Source organism: Lepisosteus oculatus, chromosome 7, assembly GCF_040954835.1.
Source record: "Lepisosteus oculatus isolate fLepOcu1 chromosome 7, fLepOcu1.hap2, whole genome shotgun sequence".
NCBI lineage: Eukaryota > Metazoa > Chordata > Actinopteri > Semionotiformes > Lepisosteidae > Lepisosteus > Lepisosteus oculatus.
This window is the reverse complement of record NC_090702.1, coordinates 24,515,501-24,537,052: the sequence shown is the minus strand read 5'-3', so window position 1 is coordinate 24,537,052 and position 21,552 is coordinate 24,515,501. Positions and strand designations below refer to the sequence as shown.

At 35.4% G+C, this 21,552-nt stretch overlaps 1 protein-coding gene across 8 annotated transcripts in view; it reads right to left on the bottom strand.

Moving 5' to 3' along the window:
- Positions 1-237: 237 nt before the first annotated feature.
- Positions 238-21,552, bottom strand: part of msrb3 (methionine sulfoxide reductase B3) — a 46,615-nt gene continuing 25,300 nt past the window's right edge. For all 8 annotated transcript variants that reach the window (XM_069192315.1, XM_015352869.2, XM_006633568.3 and 5 more), the window contains 3 exons: positions 14,058-14,086; positions 3,979-4,076; positions 238-1,806 (listed from right to left, as the gene is read on the bottom strand). In XM_069192315.1, coding sequence (XP_069048416.1) covers positions 1,594-1,806; positions 3,979-4,076; positions 14,058-14,086 — 340 coding nt within the window. In that variant the 3' untranslated portion in view covers positions 238-1,593. The remainder of the gene's footprint in view (positions 1,807-3,978; positions 4,077-14,057; positions 14,087-21,552) is intronic.

Genomic DNA, 21,552 nt, shown 5'->3' with positions numbered 1-21,552 from the left:
TAAACTTACTTCTGAAATATAAATGGCAGAGTATTGTTAAGGAATACACACTAGTTTGTTTTGTGTTGTTGCCTGTTTTGAAACTTTAAAATAACCTTAAAAAAATACATTAACAAGTCCGAAACCAAAAAAAAATACACCAACGCAAAGAAAGCCAACCAACAGGAAACTACAGATAAGTCCAATTTATGAGATTCCTATAACTTGTTTCTGGTAAGAAATAAAATTAAAATAGAATTCAAATGTATCAACCGTCTAAAGTTTTATTTAATTACAAGACTATTCCTAATACAGTGTCTGGGATTCAAAACAGGGAAAATATTCAAAACACAGCAAGAAGAATCAAACCACAGAGGGAAAAAAAACACCCTTAAAAAGCCGGGTTACATTTATGCTCAGACTAAACATTTGTCATCTGTTCCATTTTATTTGAAAGAATGCTTTGTTCTCTACTTGATGCTCATTTTACAGCTCAGAATGTACTTGCATAGGCTTTTCCTTAAACCTTCATATTTTCAGTATCAAATGTCACTTCAAAAATAACATGATATCTATGGCCCTACCTAAACTGTGGTAAAAATATGAAAAAATTGCAGCAGAGTGGCAGAGAAAGCAAGACAGCAAAATGTAAAGTACAGTAAAGAAAAAAAATATTTTCATAACAGTAATTTAACAGTTCCAATGCTATTTATTTTCCAACGCTATTTAATTAATTTAGAATATAAATGCCGAAATTATGAAAAGCAACATTTTGCATCATTTTAAGTGCTATAATGTAAAACAGTCACATAACACTGCAACAGTGGCAACCCGTTATCAAAAACCTGTTACCTGCGTATGGTTTGAAAAGAAATCCAAAAACTTGCTTAAAACTTGGCTAAAGTTGAGAACACCTCAACAAATTCAAATTCACAACTCTTGGTGTTAATAACAGAGCAAATATGAGCTGGCATTTGTCTTCTGACATCAGTCTTCGCTGAATTGTCTTTTTTTTTAATAAGCATCAATACCAAACATGTACGTGTGGCCTAACAGTGAGTGCTGGAAAGTGAAAAAGTGAAGCTTCAATTTCTTAACGTTTTCTATTGTTTTCTATTGTTTAACAAAATATCTATCTTCTAACTAGATAAGGAAATGTACAGGTAAGCTGGATCATAGATGTAATGATGATCAACTTGAAAAAGGAATGAATGACATTGTTCATCTCAGTATCTGTAAAGTGAAATCTTGAAATTCTGTAAAACACAGAAAAACCGCTTGGAAAGTCAAAATACAGTCACAGTACTTTGCTAGAAATTGTAGTAGAAGCCTGTCAAGAGATTCACAATTTCTGACATGTAGCATCGTAAGTAGAGCCCTGATTATATTATAATAAAGTATGTGTATATACTGTATATAAAACACACAATTCCAAGTCATACTACACTTGGGAGAGAGATCATATGCATATATAACAAAAAAATGTAGTCTTCAATATTTACTGAATAACATTCCTATGGATATTGTAAGTGATCAGATCCATTCTTCTGATGACCCCAGTTTTATTGGAGATGTGTTTTTCTGGAGTGACAGAGGCCCAGTGTGTAGTGGGGCTCACAGCTCTGTCTTGCCATCTTTCTCACCTGAGCTGCTGTTCTCAAGCCCCCCACCCTCCTCCTTCCCTGCCCCCTCCCCGGAGGCCGAGGTGCCAGAGGTGCCAGATGCTTGCGCCTCAAGCAAGAAGGCTAAGGACGCAGAGTTAATACAGTATCGTTTGCCAGTCGGACGGGGGCCATCGTCAAAGAGATGTCCCAGATGTGCCCCACACTGAAATGAAAAAGAACATGTAACGAAAAACGTTATTGTAATTTCCTTTTTTGTTGACCACTCATGGAGGTTGGAAAACTAAAAGTTAACACTGCACTGTGAGAGGAGAGGTGGGGGTAGGTTGGAGGCAAGACAGCCTAGTTTTCTCTGTGGCACCCCAAGTAATAATGAACCTAGCCACCTCTCGGACACGAGCAGGGTCAAACCTATTTAAAACAACTGATTGTAAAATTACGCTGCCTCCTTAAAAGTTTGAATTATGATTTGGGGGCCCTGTGTACTTTTGTATTTGTAAATTTCCTTATTGTGCAGTGTTATCACTTAGCATAGTGGCAGCCCCAGTCACTGACCAGTGTCAACCTGTTAGACATTGCATAACTAGAATGTGCAGCCAGACCTCAGATCATACTGTCTTGAGCACTCTGTTCACAATTTAAATGCCCAAATGAATGTAAAACTTTCTAACAGCAAGGATCTAGTCTTTGTTGAACCAGGATTTGTAATCAGCCCATTATATGCTACAAGCCCTGTTAGTCATGTTATGAATACTTTCATGTTTTGCAACTAAAATAAATAAGTTTTAAAACTATTGAAATAATCCAGTACAACAGCTGAATAAGATCTATTAGAAAGGAAAAATATTAAAGGGGAACTGCAACATTATTTTCACATTTCAGGATTCAATCAAAGAATTGGAATTGATGACCGCATATCAAACTACAGTGAAAGTACAAAGTACACAGTGATGTGTAAAATGTCCACTTAACACCATAAAACAGACAATTTCCAGGTATGTGCAGTGCCATATTGCTGTCATTGTGATTCAGAATGAGGCACAAAACGTTCAGCGACATGAACCGGCACTATTACAATGTAAACAAGCATGCTTATAAATACAGCTCTTTTAATCTGAAAAAAATGTTGCTTAGTCGTAAAACCATATTTAATGCACATCTTAACTTAGGTCTTAAACAATTACGATAAAAAGGATCACTTAAATCAAGAAGATTTCACCCTCTCACTGTGTTCTTTTCATCAGTTGCTTTTATGAACAAAAATAAGCCTGTAAAACCTTCTACAACAACAGTAGAAATGGCAACTTGCAAAGGTTTTGGTTCAATTTCTGGCATGGAACATATTTCATATTATAAATTGTCAGGTTTCACAATCATGTAAATTCCAAAGCAGAGAAAATTTCAATTCAATGTCCTATCCAAATGGAAAAGATTTAAAAAACAGCCTGTTTCTTTCTGTTGAAATAAAGCAACAGCTTTAGACTAAGCAAATTTTACTACTGTATTAATTTATAAATAATGTTATGAAACCAACACATACAAGACAACATTTTTTACATACTTTGTCTAGACTACCGATTCAAAAGAGTGCAACTGAACTGAATTCAACATATCGACTTCAAGACCATTTTGTCGACAAATACTACTTCTTGTTAACTCTGCATGCAGATCATGATGGAACACTTCAGTGGTGATATGTCTGTGCACCACTTATACTTCTGCGCTTGTACATCGCGCTGAATCTCATCGAGAAACTTGTCAGTGGGACCAACATCAGAGTATGTTTATTACCATCTTTTGGCTAGGTGAATATCCCTTGGATTGACTTTCTGCTGATTCAATCGTCTGTTTTGTGTGCGGCCACTATGTGCTGCACAGCTAAATGCTCGACAGCAAGGCATTGTTTAAAACGTATACTGTAGGTGAGTTAGAAGACCATGTTTCTCATTTCCTTACAGAAACTAGTGATCAGGAAGGGCCATTTATGTCACAACTTTCACTCTAGGCTGTGGTGAGACCAGCATCTTGCTACAATATGGCGACCACACAGTACTTTCACAAAGTTCACAATTCTGTGCTTAATTCAAAAGTTGTAGAATTTTACTATGCTGTCAATTAATTTATTTTGTGACCAAGATTTTACACCTTGTCTGAGAATTTGGGACTGCAGTTCCCTTGAACGATATGAACTGTTTTGTATCCATTTCACCAAACCTCAAATACTGAGGCATTAAAATACAAAATAAAAGCAATTGGTTCCAAGGAGCCAGTACAGATTTGTAACCCTTTAAAATTATTTCTATATATTGTTTATCGTGATAATGTTGTTAAACTACTCTGCTTCATAGCCTTCATTTCAGTTGTAAAAAGAACATACCTGACTGCAACTAGTTTCAACTCTGTGCATTCCATAAGAGAAGTCATCAGTGAGACAGACTGCCTCTGGTGTTATCAAGTCAAAGAACGAAGGCCATCCTGAAGGGTGAAAGAAATCACGTATTAATCGATTTAGCTCATTACTTCCAGTGCAAGACATGCCCCTGTTACTGCAGCAGCGCGTTCTTTTCTAATTCCAGATATTGTTATGCATCCCCTGCACGGCCATTTTAAAAGTGTGCTCGCAAAGGGTTCTGAATGTTTACCATCAGGAATAACTGAACACAGCCTTTTAGATAAAGAACAGCATAGCAGTAAACGGGGATTGATAAGTCGCATTTGGAATGGGAATACACAAAAATGCTACACTGAAAGTTTCAAAGATAATAAAGTAATATCCATAAAATGTAGCAGTGAATTACAGTGTGATGCTGTTGTTGAAAGTGGTAAACAACATTGCAGAATTGTCTGCAAGGGAGAGGTTAAAACTGCTTTATGTATATAAATGGAAGCTTTATAATGAAAAAAAGTTGTAATGAAACAAGTTGGAAGACTCTTGACTCGAGCTTGTTTTGGTATATGCTAGGTACACTTCAGACAGCTCTGATGTAATAGGCTGAACTCCACAATCTCTCTCTCACCCATGACTACACACAGAGCTGTGCTATTGGTAGGTGGAAACCACAATATAAAGCACTGATTAAAAACATGCAGGGGCAGGATTCCCTCCACTATTTCTTGGCGGCATCCTACCTCACTCAATGTGGAGGGTTTTGGACAAGTTCCTCTTTCTTTTTGGCTGCAGAGCCAGTTTGCATAGTTTATTTTTCCAGCTCATTCCAGTGGTGCTTGAAAGACTTTCATTTGTGCCTGCCCCCCACCACACATGCTCATTTCCAGATCCCTTTATATTATTTTAAAAGCAAAAATGTTGATCAAGTATAAGGGGTTAATCATTCACTTAGATGATCGAATAAAATGTATATAGAAATCTATGAGCATTGCTTGTGTCTCTGCATGTAAAAAAATAAATTAAGAGGGTTCTGTCACATGCTAAAAAGGTGCTGAATTATTGCTAGCTTTTTAGTGGAAGGTAGTGACCCCTACTGGTGGTTTCATTGTGCCTGTTGAATTCCATGATTCTTCTGACAAAACGTAAAACCTGTACTATAAATGGTACTATAAATGGCCTGCAAGACCAGTACTGTAGGTTGTATTCCTCTTTAAAGCAATAAAGATTCCATTAGAGCTCATCCCAAACTACAACACAATATTCAATGCAGTTTTTTTATACTGTAGATACCTTATGTAAGAGCTTTACATTTAATTGCAAAATACTTTCCATAATATGCAGATCTAAGTATTCTGATAGTATGAATCAAAACGTTTTAAGGACTTCATCTTTTAAAACTGCTTTTGCCTTATTTAACATTTAAATGCTAGAAAACAGTCTCAGATCTTCAAATAAGAGACATCAAAGGTCTTCATGCTGTTTCGTCACAACATGACAGAGGAACATCCCATTTTTAAAAGATCAATTTCCAATCTGCACTATAAATCATGCACAGGAAAGAAAGAAACTTTTTGGAGATAATGTAATTTATTTTAAACATAATATAATTTCCACCCCAAAACCTAATATAGAATGAAACACCACAGATGAGAAGCTTATCCAAACTTATTGTCCATTTTAAGCATACTGAAAGATTGAGGCACAGTATTTTAAACCTCTCTGTTCATTTTCACACACTGATTGTAATTAGACTACAATAAATACAAAACATCAAGTATAAATGCTGACAGAAAGGTCTAAAACTAGAGAAGGCATTCTACACACAAGCATATGGCATACCCTGTGGTATATTAAACAGTGTTAGTTTTACTCACATATTAAAACAAACAGGCTTTGACACATCCCAAAACTGTAATCCCCTTTTGGGATTCTGGTAGTGATGTCACATATGTATTTTTAATTTAATGCTGTATTAATCGTGAGATGCAAGATGACAATAAAAAATGCATAATTTAGACTCATTCAGATGAAGCTCTTAGACCAGAAAGATGCATTCTCATGGGACTGATCTTGGAACAACCAACAAACCTGCATGTTTGTACTTAGTCCTCACCCTCTGTGATGCCTCTTATGAATGAGGAAGTGAGAGCTTTACCTTTGTGCTACTATTTTAACTGATGAACGCCACACATTACTGCAAAGAACTGCCACCATGAAATTGGTGATTATCCTCTCTAGCTCATTTTAAATTACTTGACTTCATTTATGCAGATAAGTCAATCAGAAACACTCTCCCTTACAATGACAATATGGAAAGTATGCATTTATACAGCACACTATTTACCGGAGAAATTTAAGTGAAGTGCTCAATTGCTCAAGGGTACAACAGCAAGTTCCCACCATGGATGTGAACCCCTGACCCCCCCCATACAAAATGCAAAGCCCTAACCACTGCTCTACAATCCTGCCTCATTCATTGTAGCTTGTATATACATGTAATATATGTATTATATATGCATATTAAAACACATTGTACATTGCAATATACTGTACATCTACTGTATACAGGAATAAGGCCAAAATGATTTTAATTGGCTCTCCCCATCAGGTCTCAAAGTTAGACTAAAATTTACTTCTAGTGATGAAGAAATTATTCCTTCAAATTCTGTTAAAAATGTAAGGGGTGATTTTTTAATCTCTGCAACACATTCCTTCTTCTATCTACAAAACACATCAGTTTAAGACTCGTTCTTTCTCTTTCTTCCCGATGCTGAGAAATGAGTTCTTCTTTTTGTCTCCTCTAGACTAGACTTCTGCTATGCTTTGTTACTTGGGTCATCCAAGAAATTACTTCAGAAACTCCAGCCTTATGCTGCACACCAGGATTCAGAGCCACTTTAACAGCGACTCCACCAGCTTTGGAACATTCTTCCTGACCATCTTAAAAAACACGCCCTCTGCTGATTTCAAAACTTACTTGTTCTCAACGGCCTTCAATTTCTAACATCATTCTTTTAATTTAATAATTTATATGTTTTTTACATTATTCTTTTTCTGCTTCTGTACAGATATTCTGATAGATACGAATGTATGCACATTCAGATGGTAAACTTCATTTAACAATACATTTAACAATCTACACGGACTCTCAAATACATAAAAATCGACTTGCTAAAACGAGTAAATTATATATTGGATAAACAATTCAAAATAAAATCTTTAGAATCACTAGATAGAAACTGTAATAATTTTAAACAGTCAGTGTATGGGTGGTCTCATCATAACATCTTCAATAGATGCGTACTGTTTCGGTGCTTGTCAGAAAAACAAAAGGTGTTGTTTTGTGTCAAGCCTTTGCCAAATCTGATTGTCTCTATGGAACTACATCAAGAATAAAACCCTGTGTTCAATATTACTGCATACTAAAAGTCTTTATGAAGAAGCAGACAGAGACCACACATTTTCAAAGATCTCCGAAAACGTCATGTAGAGCGATTCCAGTTTCAAACATAAAAATAGCAAAAACCAACAAGCCTTGGCTATATCCCAAAATATTACAAAATAAATACAAATTCAAGGGTTTTTCCCCCATTAAGGTGAAAACAAACGTATACAGCTTAGGAATCTGTGTCTGGATCTGAGTGCCTCTGCAACAATCAAAACATTCAATAAATCATTCCTCAGAATTCATGGTCAGCCTAGACTACTGGGTGAGTTAAAACACACACAGTTTCTCAAACTCTAAACATATGGTAAAACCACTGAAGATATGCTATCGAAAACCCACAAAGGATAGTCCAATTTCTTGGCACTGCCTACCTCCACTGTTTTACCGCCCTCATTTAAAACACACATCTGTAACACACAATAACAATAATGCTATTATTGTGTTTCTTTTCTTTTCAGTATGGAATAAACCTTTATCTGTTCCAGGCTACGCATGCAGATGCAGCTACATACTCAAACTGCATAAACAACAACAACAACAACAACAATAATAATAATTATGATAATAATACAAAGTTAGGACCACAGGGTTTTCATTTCTTTGCTTTATCCTGGATTTCACCCCCAAAAGCTATCCAAAGGCATTTTCTCATTAATTGCTAAATGGTCCCACATAGTGGTAACTCTATATCATTTTCCTCTTCTCCAAGTGAGATGAAAACCTGATGGAGTAGGTGGAGCTGTGCACAAATAAGGAAGTAAAGACACAGACTCAGGAGCTTCAATTCAATGTAAAGAGAAAAAAAGAAAGGGTAAAAAAATGGGGCTGTATTTCAGAATATCATTGAACTACCTGATAGAAAATGCAGATGTCATGTAGTAGTGGGCTGCTGTTGATCTTAGAAAAGTAAAAATATGTAGTGCACTAAACTTAATAGTCAGCTCAAAATTAATAGTTGCATTCCTTGAAAATCAATGTGTGTGACCTAGCTCTGCTGGTATATCATGCAGACCCTGAGAATATGGTCATTTACAAAGTGACTGTTTTAAGCAGTCTGGCCAATAACTACAAAGAAATAATATCCCAATGAGACACAGGAAATTCTTTGGGGAAAGAAAAAAAAAATCTATGACTCAGAAGATAAAAAATGTCCATGGATAGTTATTTAACTAATCAAATTAATAAGTATTATCAATACATAAAGTACATGTGTGTGCAGTGTAGAAAAGCTTAAAAAAATCTAAACCTGGATTCAGTTCTTGGTACAAACTAGACTTGGCTATTGCCATGCGTTAAATTACTTTAGGTTTAAGAAAGCTACTTAAAAAAACATTATCTGAAACCTCTGGAATTTAAGACTTTGATCCAATTTAGGCATGCATGTGTGTTGCTACCATTACAGCTTATTAAAATATCTTTTCACATTACTTAGCAGGAGACAAGGATAGTAGGACAATTAGAAAAGGTTATGAAGGCCTTTGTCTAAAGAAAACTTCCTGGGCCTCAGGAAATCTGGAAACTGTTTACTTTTAAAGCTTTAAGAGTTACTTTATGTATACTGTATTTCACTTTGACTCGGGCTGGAGGTACGCATACATTTTGTCCATTAACTATTGTTTTACATTTCAGTAAGTGACCAGAAGACTTAATTTTTTTAAATGATGTTTCAGCAGGTTTAGTCATTTTCAACTACTGTGTTCTAATGTTCCCATTTAATATAGTTAATACACAATCTTCAAATCAGTATCACCAAAAAGGAATGTGGCAGACAGTAAACATGCACATGGTTCAATTTGCCTCATAAATCTGAATGCAAGGGCTTTTACACATTGATTATATGAAAACCCTTTTAACTCCCAACCTATTCATGTCTACAAAGCAAAAATATAGCAAGGTTTTTCGTTTAGTTTAAAATTAACTGTTACTAAAATTCTCTATACATGAAAGCATTAAGCAGCTGTGGTTTCTTTGAGATGACATGAGAGGTTATAAAGTAAAAAGCCTATTTATGGAAAATACATTTTTCTTGGCACACAAAATCCTTAAATGTGGTTATGATTACATGTACACATTGGAAACAAACGTATTGTAGTCCCCTCACTAGTATTTCCCAGGAGATAAATTTTATTTTATACACTTTCCTTTTCAACTCCTTCAAATGCAAAAATTCCTTAGGAAATTATGATGCATGAAAACAGACTGAATTTAGTTTCTTCAACAAGAATTCTAATTTACACTAGTGGCTGTGTGCCAAAGTGCAGTAGAAGCCTGGTGTTTACAGCTCTACAACTTTCATTACAGACCTAATAATTCTTCTTTGGTTCGGACACAGGCAAAGAATACACTGCGCAAATTTAAACAACATTTAACAGCTCTTGAACCCAGCCATTCTCCAGGATTAATCTGGAGATATGCATATTTAACTGAATATCAGACCCAAGTCTAAAAAAAGGAAGTGTCTATTTTTTTCTTTAATTTAGTCTAGGGAAGTTTCAGATCCACATATTTATTTTGGTTAGATTACCTACTCTACTTAAAATAGTAAATGTTTACACTAGCAGACAAGAGAATGTGTGATGTATCAGAGCTGTCAGAATCCCTTTATAAACCAGATCTGAAAATGGGCTCATATAATCCACAGAGCTATCCTTTACACATGTGGATTACAGTGTAACTAACAACCCTGTAACAAAATAAAATCAAGCAGCATTTTCTAGAAGTTGCATATTTTCTGCTTTTTTCATCAAATGATGTCTTTATTTTTTTTCCCACAAAGAACAACAATTTCCTGAAGAAATCAGAGCACACTAGCTAAAATGCAATGATTTAATTTCATTGACTAATTTGATTAAAGCATGCAAGACACATTTATTTTTTTTCTAAAACAAAAGCAAAAGAGTCCCAATCTACATTCAATCTTTATCTGCAGGAGAATATACAAAGACTTAGAACACATTCAAGCAACACAACCCTATTTTCAAAATGTAAGCTCTTCTGCCTATATAGTGTCGTATTTATTTAAGGATGTTTTAAATTAAATAAATAATATTAGAAATGAATTTTCTAATTATTTGTTTCTCTTTATATGTTTGAACATGAATTGCAAAGAACTTTCAAATCTTTAGGAGATGAATAGGCACGCCTGTCCATCTCCTATAATGAACAGGCTGGCCACTACTAATTTCAAGGGTGCAATTCAGAATAATAAGTCACTGACAGTGTCTCATCCAAATAGGACCTAACTCCAGGGTCTTTGGGTTTTATTTTTGTCAAACTCTTAACTACAGCAATTACTGGCTTAATTTGTTGTGACTAATGCTATCTTTAAAACTGGCTTACTTATTTGAGACTGATATGATCTTTAAATACCAAGTGAAGACAGATACAGATAAACAGAACATACAGATAAACAGATTAGTGTTGTCAAGGCTAGGGGTTGCAGAACATTAGCTGTAGCCTGTTTTGTAGACATTTACATATTCTGTTTTATTAACTGTTGTTGTCCATGTGGTGATGGGGTGTAATTAGTGTTCATGTAAAAAGCATAAAAAAATTAGAAAACACTAATACACTTGCACACTGCACTTCTTTCAGTCCTTTTTATATATCTGGAAATTAGTTTGAGAGCTTAGCTACCTTGGAAAATGCTACTGCTAATTAAAATTCGAATGAATAACTGAAATCAAAAACAGTTTAATATCCATATATATACTGTATAATATGCAGGGCATGTTGCAATTAAGTTGCAATGTTTCAAATGGGAAAGGAAAGCAGATATGTCACATTTCATGTTCATTCCAGTAAATTACTAACGACACTGCATGCCTCAATTAATTCTGCGATTTCATAGGAAAATTTTCAATTTGTATGGTATCAAAAAGGGCAATAATTTAGATTTGAAAAAATTCCTAGGGATTCTTCCATTTATAGACAAAATACTAATTACACAATCTGTTAATTAAAATTACTTTTTAACCATAAAGTAAATTTGTTACTTTTTTTCCTGTATCCCATTAGCCATCTCCCTACATATACACTCATTCCTGTAATCATCCATAAAAAGGCTTTTAAGGTCATGTTTTAGTTTTTGTAATGTAAAATAAAGAGGCCAGATAAAAGCAAATGCTCTCATAATCTGTCTATATAGATGCATAGCCTTGGAGACCATTGATCATGATAATCAAAACAGCCCGCATATAGTTTACAAAACTATAAGCTTGTACCCCGATAAAGCTGCAAAATGGGTGATTTTATTTTAAGCAAACATTAAAAATTTAACAAGGCAGGTTAAGTATACCAGTACTTTCCTTGCTGGAACCGTCTTCAGAAAAGATAGTCAATCTTAGCCCAAATCCCAAGGAGTCAGACTCGCTAACCTTTTTTCAAGTAGAATTGTATTTGTAAGCACATTTTATACCCATTTCTTTGTCATGACCAATTTAGCTTAAAAAAACGTGAAGCAATGTCAATCCAGCATCAGAATTAATCAGTATTCCCCCCTTGCAGGGTGTATAGTACTCCTAAAAAGTTTTGGATTTTTTAATCAGGTAATGGCATCACTCGCTCAGTGCTATCACACTTCCCATATGTCCATGACTTCCTGTCTTTTTCTGCTGCTCTGCAGTGCTTTTAAGATATCTTAGCACATACAGACAATAGTGTGGAGATGCTGTACAAAAAGTGATGTTTTATTGTTAGGATTTGTATCTTCTGATGGCTACTGCAGCTGGCATCATTTCATGTGTAAGGGGAAAATATCAAGCAGGAGAAAACAAACGTATTTGATCACCAGCCAATATATTTCAAAATAAATGACCATGCTTTGACTTACATGTAGCAGTAGTATATATTTTTTAACTCTAGCTACCCTTTAATGTAGGAAAAGCACAGTGATATTGTGGTAGGTCATAGGTATGGCAATGTGTGATCAACTGGCAAAAATAAAAGAAATGTCAAAGCACACTAGTGCATTCCAACCAAGGATATAGGTGCCAACCTGAATAGTTTACATAAGCCATATACTGTACACCATGTCATTCAGACAACAAGTGCAAAGGGCATACTTGGGCTCCTAACAAAGTGCACTAAGCATGCAAGCTAATAATGAATGATGACTGGAAAATTGCAGAACACAGAAAACAATGTATTTAGATACTCATAACATACTTGGATTTCTTAATTTAACCATTCCATCAGCATTTAATTTTAGTCAAAGGGATAACCGGAGATATGCTTATATTTGACTTACTACTTCATTACTTCTGTTTCACCTATACATTTTTTAAACTTTTATCCCCCAATTTTCTTTTCTCTATTGGATTTTTTATTTTTACTTTTTTATACCACACATATGTGACTGTCTAGAGTACAAAGGAAACATTGTGAGCGCAAACCATCTGATATCACAAGGCACAAACTTCCAATTACCATGGACTCAACTCAAAGGAAGGGTAAGAAAAGAGACCTGACAAGCCATTCATGCCTGCAGTCATCAGCTATTAAGGGTCAAGGCTGAGACCCTCCAAAGAATCTACAAAAGTCAGTGGGTAAACTGGAGTTGACTAATTTACCTTGTGGATTATCTATGTTACCGTAAGATTAAACAGGAAATCATACTATTTCACAATCCAGGACTCTGTTTTTACAGAAGGGGGTGTGTGTACATCTGCTTGGGGTGAGAGTTACTAAAATAAAGAATGTTGTTGAATGGAAAATGATATGGGACAAAATACATACTTTTATAAGTGGGTCACTGATTTCATTATTTGACTATGATATGATTTATTTCACTTGCATTTTACTTTTATTTAATAGCACATTGACTACATTAATTACTTATTGCATGTCTGAATGTATCCCTAAATGAACTGAACCATCCTTCAACCATTGGTGGTACTGGAAGCTTATTTAATAACATTATCCCACCTTGGTATAAATATCTGCAATTACTATGGCCATATTACAGGATATCACAAGCACATTTAATAAACACATCGCTTTACCAGGTAGAAGGATGCTCTTGAATGGTACATCAGCAAAAAAGCACCATTAATGATTTATTTAGGATTGTGCAGAAATTCAGATGTAGATTTGATGGCATTCGGAGGAGTGTATAATTTAAAATGTTTATATGGACGAAGATTCATTAAACACGATTGAAGTAATTCCGATTAAGATGCAAGAAATATTTTGTTGAGATGTTGAGAAACCTCTACTGAACTGTTCACAAGCAATCACGGTTTTAAACATGCTCCACAAGATAACCCTCACGCTGCTAACATTACAGAGCACTTTCAAAGTAGTGTAACACTATGCCTATTGAACACAAAGACACCAACCATGGTTTCTTTGTCAGTATAATTTAAACTTTATAAAGATGCAGGAGAATTTTCTAACTTTTCTAAAATGTTTTCATGAAAACAATATCCAGAAACACAGAAGGGTGTTACATCTTCAGTCTCTGCAAATAAGCAAAGAAAACCAGAGATTTGGGGTTCACTTCCTTCACATGCTGAAGGTTGATCTATTTATATGTTTAGCGGAAGATGACAATTTACACTGCCTCAGAACATCCCATCACTGTTCAACAGTTTTAACAGAGATATAAAGGAGAGCTTACCTGACCCAGAGTCAAACTTGGTTGTGGACCTGCAAAAGAAAAACCAGCATTAACAGAGATTAAAAGGTAAAAACGATCACAAGATTTATTTTTCTTCAGATATGCATGAAACAACAGACCCAATTTCCTTCACAAATATAAAAAAACAGGCAAATAAACAGGCAAAAATTAGACAGGACAAAACCTTTTTAACCACAGATCGTGTCCTTGGCAGGTAGACATGCTTTCTTGAAGAGATATACTTATTTTACAGGAGAAAAATGAAACTTGAATGTAGTCCTTCCCCAAATCTCTGATTATTACCAAAACAGCAAATGAATTAGCCCAGCACAGTCCAATCCAATGAGTTGGTATAAAATACCAACTTTTACATAATATTAACATGTAAAAAACATTAATTTACATGTTTTTTCCTTTTAATTACTCCAGAAAAGAACTACTACTGAAATTACAATCCAATTGGATACAGGATAGCCATCAATAAAACATGTGAACCCCCCCCATTAAATGTCTTACCTTAATATTTTTTATCAACTTACAAACTCATTAACTGTGTTAAAAGTAATCAATTTTGATTAGCTCACTTGAATCCTCCTATTGACAAAACAATGACTCTTCAACTTCTTGTAGCACATTTCATACAGGCTGACCAATCTGGTGAGGATTTACCCGTGCAATACCAACATCCTTTGGAAATAGTTTTGCATGTGATATTCTTCATTTGGCTTTTATGCTTAAATTGGTAAATTTCTTCTGAACCCTATGAAGCTTATTTTGCGCTGGTGGTCCAAACTGAAGAAAAACTATAAATTTTGCTGAAATGAAGAAATTGCTCTGATTGTCAATTCAGATTGATTGATGTTTACAGGTAGATCTCAATTTACAAGACAGATTCTTCTAAACAGCTTTGTGTACTGTAAATCAACAATAATAAGAATTAATTTCCCATAAGAATGCATGCAGTTAGCGGATGCATTCAGTGTCTGCTCCCAAATGAAAACCTTAAGCATTTATTTTATTATTAATTAAACATTAATATAGTTGTACAAAGAATTCTTGTTTAAAGTAAATGTTTGTTAATTTATCACTTTCAGAAAAAATGTGAAGGTAAGTGTCATTAGTGGTGGCTGAGTTTTTAAAAAAACTGACTTTTTAATGAAGCTGGTTTTGTTATAAGGCTTTTTTAACAAATATTTTGCACTTAACTTAATTTTTTAGATTTTTTTCCCCCAAATAGTAGCTTAATTACCTTTAGTTCTCATTTATTTCAGACTTCAAACATACAGCATAAGCAAAAGGCACATTAAGATAAAGAATCTCTAGATTTATTCTGCATTAAGACCTTTGGGGATGTTAGAAATTACACATTATTTGCCAACAATTAATCATCCAACCATAAGAAATACAGTACATCAGTATCAGAATAAATAATGCCCAAAACAATCAATATCTTAATCATCATCATCATCATATTTATTTATATAGCACCTTTCATTAAATTGTAACTCAAAGCGCTTTACAGAGTGAGCATAAAAAAACATCATAAAAATATGAAGACATAAAAGATATTGACAATAATAAGGATTAAGGCAGAGAGAATTTAAGATGAACAGTGGCCAGTGCATTACACAAGTGACACTGTTCATCCTGGCATGCAATTGGATACACACAGTGTACTGTATATCACCTTAAACACACTGCCTAGTGCTGGCCACATCCACCCATGATCAAGAGAAAACTAGTCGTGTCCTAAATTAAGAAGCACAATATATTCTTGAGGGATGTAAATCCAAAACTGCACAAATGAAGATTTTAGGAAATGTTGAACATGCTTTTCTGGCATATCAGTGTTCTTCCCATCACCTCCATCAAAGAGAGGATGTCATCTAGAAGAGGGATAGGCTGGTTGAGTGGGAGGGTCTTGGTCTTCTATGAGTGACAGTGTCTTTCAGAGGGGGCAGCAGGTCGAGCTGTTTAGCAGAGATTGCCAGCATTCGTAGAATGCATTTCTATGCTTTCCTGTGCTTACAACATTGACATTGTTCCAAAATCATGCACATTCTCCTACCTCCATATTTGCTGGAGATAACTTTTTTTAAATACAATTGGTCACTTGCGTTCGTAGCATGCATTCCTATAGAATGGTATAGAATTGCATAGTAGCTCTTGTGTCCACTTACGTATTAGCACACACTGTATCGTAGTACATAGGCTGCGTATTCGACACAAACTAATTTTATTAAAATAGAAAATATGAAAACCCGTTCCAATTTTTCAGTGCACACTACAAAGTTCCAGGGTCATATGTTGTACCACCTGGCGGCACTCCATAGTTTGAGAACCACTGGTTTATACAGTATGTGAGGAGGAGAACCTTAAAGTCCTACAAATGTTATAGTCACATTGACTCCAGAAAAGGCTTGGAAATACATCTTGAATCATGACACAAAATGTTTTGGTGAGCTCAGTGGGTTGCAGCATTCATTTTATTTCCTCAATGGGATACGCAATCAAATACTGATCTTGCATTCCACTTAAGGAATGTGTCCCTATGCTTATTGTCACTTGAAGTCACTGGCATGTATGTTTTTCATCGAATATGATAAAATCTATGCGTATGGAATTACTCAAAAATAAAACATGATAATGCACTTATTGTTCATACTAATGTCAGGATCAACAACCCTTTTGCTTTTCTCTAAAGAAAATAAGTTTTGACTTTGCTGTCCCAGTATTTTCCAAAGAAGGAATAAGAAGAGGTACGGCAGATAAAAGTACAGTCCATATACTGCAAATGGAGAGTATATCTAGTGGAAACAATGCAACTCTTGAACACAGAAGATAATGCCCCTGCAGGATAAAGGTACCATAAAATGATACAGAAAAATACTCTCTGTGAGAAAACACCTTCACGTGAATCTAAAGGATAAAATGCTGATTCCCCAAAAAAGTTATACATAAACCTCACTTGTGAATGACACTTCATATTCTTTTGTGGTGAAAAACAAGAAAATGTTCTAGACATTAGCCAAACAATCCGAGCATTTTAAAAATGGAAAATATGCAGCTCTTGTGGGAACATCATGTTTCTGATACTGGATAATACTAGCTATAAATTCAAAGGCCTTTCTAGCTCTCCACTGAGCTGTGGGAAAAGTTCATCTGGATAATCAGTCTTGAGATGCTGCTGATGTCCTGTCAGGTAGAATTAACCTTCCATTTCATTCTATCCAGGCAGGCTCGTATTAGAAAAGCACTATGTAGATCGTCCTCTTGAACCAATTTAGTGAGTATGCTCTAGTCAGATACGCCCTGAACATGAATAAATACCGGTTCATCAAAAGACAGCTGGTTTCACTGCACTGCAGTGCATAATCAAGAGATGGACTTCTACAGAACTGCTCTTGGACCTCATACCTTAGATTATTTGTTTTTTCTTGTTAAATTCTTTAGATTTGTCTCCTATGGTTAATTGTAAGCACGGTTCCACTGTTATTTGTTACTAATTGAATTTTTACTTCTGTAAACAACTATTTCAGCAAAAATAGATCAAAAGCAAAAAAAAAACATACTCCAGGACTGAAGAAGAAATAAGAGGGTTAACTACCATGTTGTGATCCATGTTGAAGGATGCTTTGCTGTTGGGTTGGGTGTTTAGAGTACATTTAAGACCGACTAAACACGATTTTTAAATCCGATTTAAATGGATATAATCTGGTATAGTCAATGTATTTTTGTCTAATTGTCTCCCCAATTTGACATACTAAATTCTGGCTTCAGCCAACTGCGTTTCATACCTGTGATCAAAGGATAAATCCATCAGGTGAGAGTCCTGCAACTTGACCATCTGCCTAGGCCTTCTTTCCACCCACTGATATCCATCGGTTCATGCTGTAGCAAATGCTCAGAGCTCCAAAGCATGGGTTCCCAATCCTGGCCCTGGAGGCCTACACACCTGATACGTTTTGTTCCAGCCAAGCTCTCAGTTAAACAACATAACCCATAATTGACCTAATAGGATATGAACTGACTGTTTTCAGCTCTTAAACATGTTGGATGTTGCCCTTTAACTACTGCATTTCACATGTAACATACCGTAAAATTTCAAACTTCTGAAAAGAAAAGAACTTCGTGTAAAGCAATCTGGTAGGTCATTTAAGCTCCAATTAGGTAACTAAGCTCAGCTGGACTGAAAACAAAGCAGGTGGGTGGCCATCCATGACCATGATTGGGAACCCCCACTCTAGAGGACTGTGAACAGCCCACAGATGCTCTGTCTTCACCAAATGGAGTTTTAATGCTCTATGCTGATATTTTTCAATGAGAAATAAATAATATTATTATTAAATAATATATATATATACTGTTCTCTAATATATCTCCAATAAACCAAATTACACAAATTGGTATATGTGTCTAAAGGTCCTAGAATTCAACAATGTAGTCTTTGCCTACAGAATTCAGCCTTTAAAGCATCCACTTAAGGATAACCTAATAAAAACGAATCTTGGCGTTAGTCAGTGCTCAGAATCTATTATTCTACAGCTCGTCTCCCTTAAGCAGCTCAATAAATGAATATCAATACTCATAGTTGAGTGACAGTGTTTAAAGTATTTAATCCTGTGTAGTACATACAGTAGTAAGTACATGCCAATAGTTACATAAAAGAGGAGGTCATTGGGTATGGTAGTAGATGTTTGATTCAAGCTGCTTATCCAGATGTTTCTTGAAAGAAACCAAAGTATTGGTCTGGGAAACCAAAAACAACATGGGTGGGTAGATTGTTCCATATTCCTAAACCTTCTGTTCTTGACATTAATTTCACATCCATATAGTCCTCTGATTTGTGCTTAACTGTTCATTCTGAAGAAATCTGCTGTGTTGTCTTTGTCAGTGCCTTGAATAATTATATCAGCTTATATCTGCTTGTAGTATTTTCTGTTCAAGACTAAAAAGGTTCAGTTCCTTCAGCCTGCCAGTGTAGGAAATTCCCTTATAGCCCCAGAATGTATCTGGTTGCTCTTCTCCTGACTGCAGAGCAGCAATATCTTCTCTATACCACGGAGAAAAAAATCTATACATAATATTCTAAATGAGGATTTAATTGTAGATTATACTGTATAATATGAATATAACACCCCTTGATCCCAATTCTAAGCTTTTAATTTTACATCCAAGCATTTTGGTTGCTTATTTGCATCCCCAAATCCCCACAAATGACATGTCAACTCAAACCTAAGTCTGTTTCAAACGTAGCAACTTCAAGCTGTTTCACATATTTATAATTAGATTTTATTACCTGCACACAATACCCTGCAGTTGTTTATATTAAATGTTATCTGCCAAGCATTTGTCCAGTCATGAATTTTATCAAAATCTTTTTTAATTTCATATGTTGCTTCATCAATGATAGCTACTTCATCTTATTTAATATTATCTGCAAATGTGGCCAGTTTCCAATTATTAAATCAAGATAATACAATTTAAGAAATGCAGTGGTCCTAGTACAGATCTCTGTGGTACTCCACTAATTATATTACTCTAAATAGAGCACTCACCCCTCATCTGTACCCTGTATACATTGTCTAGACCTTTAAATTTTTTGTCTAAAATACATTTTACTTCATCATTGCCATTTATTTTGCTGTAGTACTGAAAGAACATATTTTAGCCTAAACTGCATCAGTTTCTCTGTTGGCCTTTCTAATATCCTTTTTTACCTGTGCATGCAATACATTATACACTTTTTCTCTATCTAAATCATGTTGTTTTTTATGATTTTATACAGTGCTCCTTCCCCTTATATTTTTCCTTATTGACTTGTTGAACCATTTTGGATCATGTATCTTGGTTTTTTATTTATTTAGTTTCTGGATACAATTGTTCTGTGCTTAAAGAACCTGTTTAAACTGATTTCATACAGTACCTTTCATATCCTATCCCATCTTACGCTTATACTGTATCTCATTCAATCTAATCTAAGAAACTGTAAAGATTCACTTTGGATTCTACTTGAACAGTTTTAAAATATACTTCAAAGGATACCATATTATGATCATAGTTCTCTAATGGTTTACCTCACTGTCTTGATTGTTTGAAAAGACAAGATCTATACAAGCATTTCCTCATGTAGATGTTCTGACAAACTGGTTAAGAAAGCAGTAATTAACCATGTCTACCATTTTAGTTTCTGTTGCTCATATTGCTATGGGTCTTTCCCAGTCCATGTTTAAAGTCTCATAAATATTCTCATAAAATTACTTCGTTTTGCACATAAAATCTTAATTTCATTATACAGTGTTGAATTATAATCAATAACAGCATTTAGTGATCTATAGCTTGCTCCTAACACCTCTAACACATCTATACCTAGAAAAGTTTTTTTCAATTAGCCTACGTACAGTGCCTTGCGAAAGTATTCGGCCCCCTTGAACTTTTCAACCTTTTGCCACATTTCAGGCTTCAAACATAAAGATATAATTTTTTTATTTTAGGTGAAGAATCACCAACAAGTGGGACACAATTGTGAAGTGGAACGAAATCTATTGGATTTTTGAAACTTTTTTAACTAATAAAAAAATGAAAAGTGGGGCGTGCAAAATTATCTGGCCCCTTTACTTTCAGTGCAGCAAACTCACTCCAGAAGTTCAGCGGGGATCTCTGAATGATCCAATGTTGTCCTAAATGACTGATGGTGATAAATAGAATCCACCTGTGTGTAATCAAGTCTCTGTATAAATGCACCTGCTCTGTGATAGTCTCAAGGTTCTGTTGAAAGCGCAGAGAGCATCATGAAGACCAAGGAACACACCAGGCAGGTCCGTAATACTGTTGTGGAGAAGTTTAAAGCCGGATTTGGATACAAAAAGATTTCCCAAGCTTCAAACATCCCAAGGAGCACTGTGCAAGCGATCATCTTGAAATGGAAGGAGTATCAGACCACTGCAAATCTACCAAGACCTGGCCGTCCCTCTAAACTTTCAGCTCAGACAAGGAGAAGACTGATCAGAGATGCAGTCAAGAGGCCCATGATCACTCTGGATGAACTGCAGAGAACTACAGCTGAGGTGGGAGAGTCCGTCCATAGGACAACAATCAGTCTTACACTGCACAAATCTGGCCTTTATGGAAGAGTGGCAAGAAGAAAGCCATTTCTCAAAGATATCCATAAAAAGTCTCATCTAAAGTTTGCCACAAGCCACCTGGGAGACACCCCAAACATGTGGAAGAAGGTGCTCTGGTCAGATGAAACCAAAATCGAACTTTTTGGCCACAATGCAAAACGATATGTTTGGCGTAAAAGCAACACAGCTCATCACCCTCAACACACCATCCCCACTGTCAAACATGGTGGTGGCAGCATCATGGTTTGGGCCTGCTTTTCTTCAGCAGGGACAGGGAAGATGGTTAAAATTGAGGGGAAGATGGATGCAGCCAAATACAGGACCATTCTGGATGAAAACCTGTTGGAGTCTGCAAAAGACCTGAAACTGGG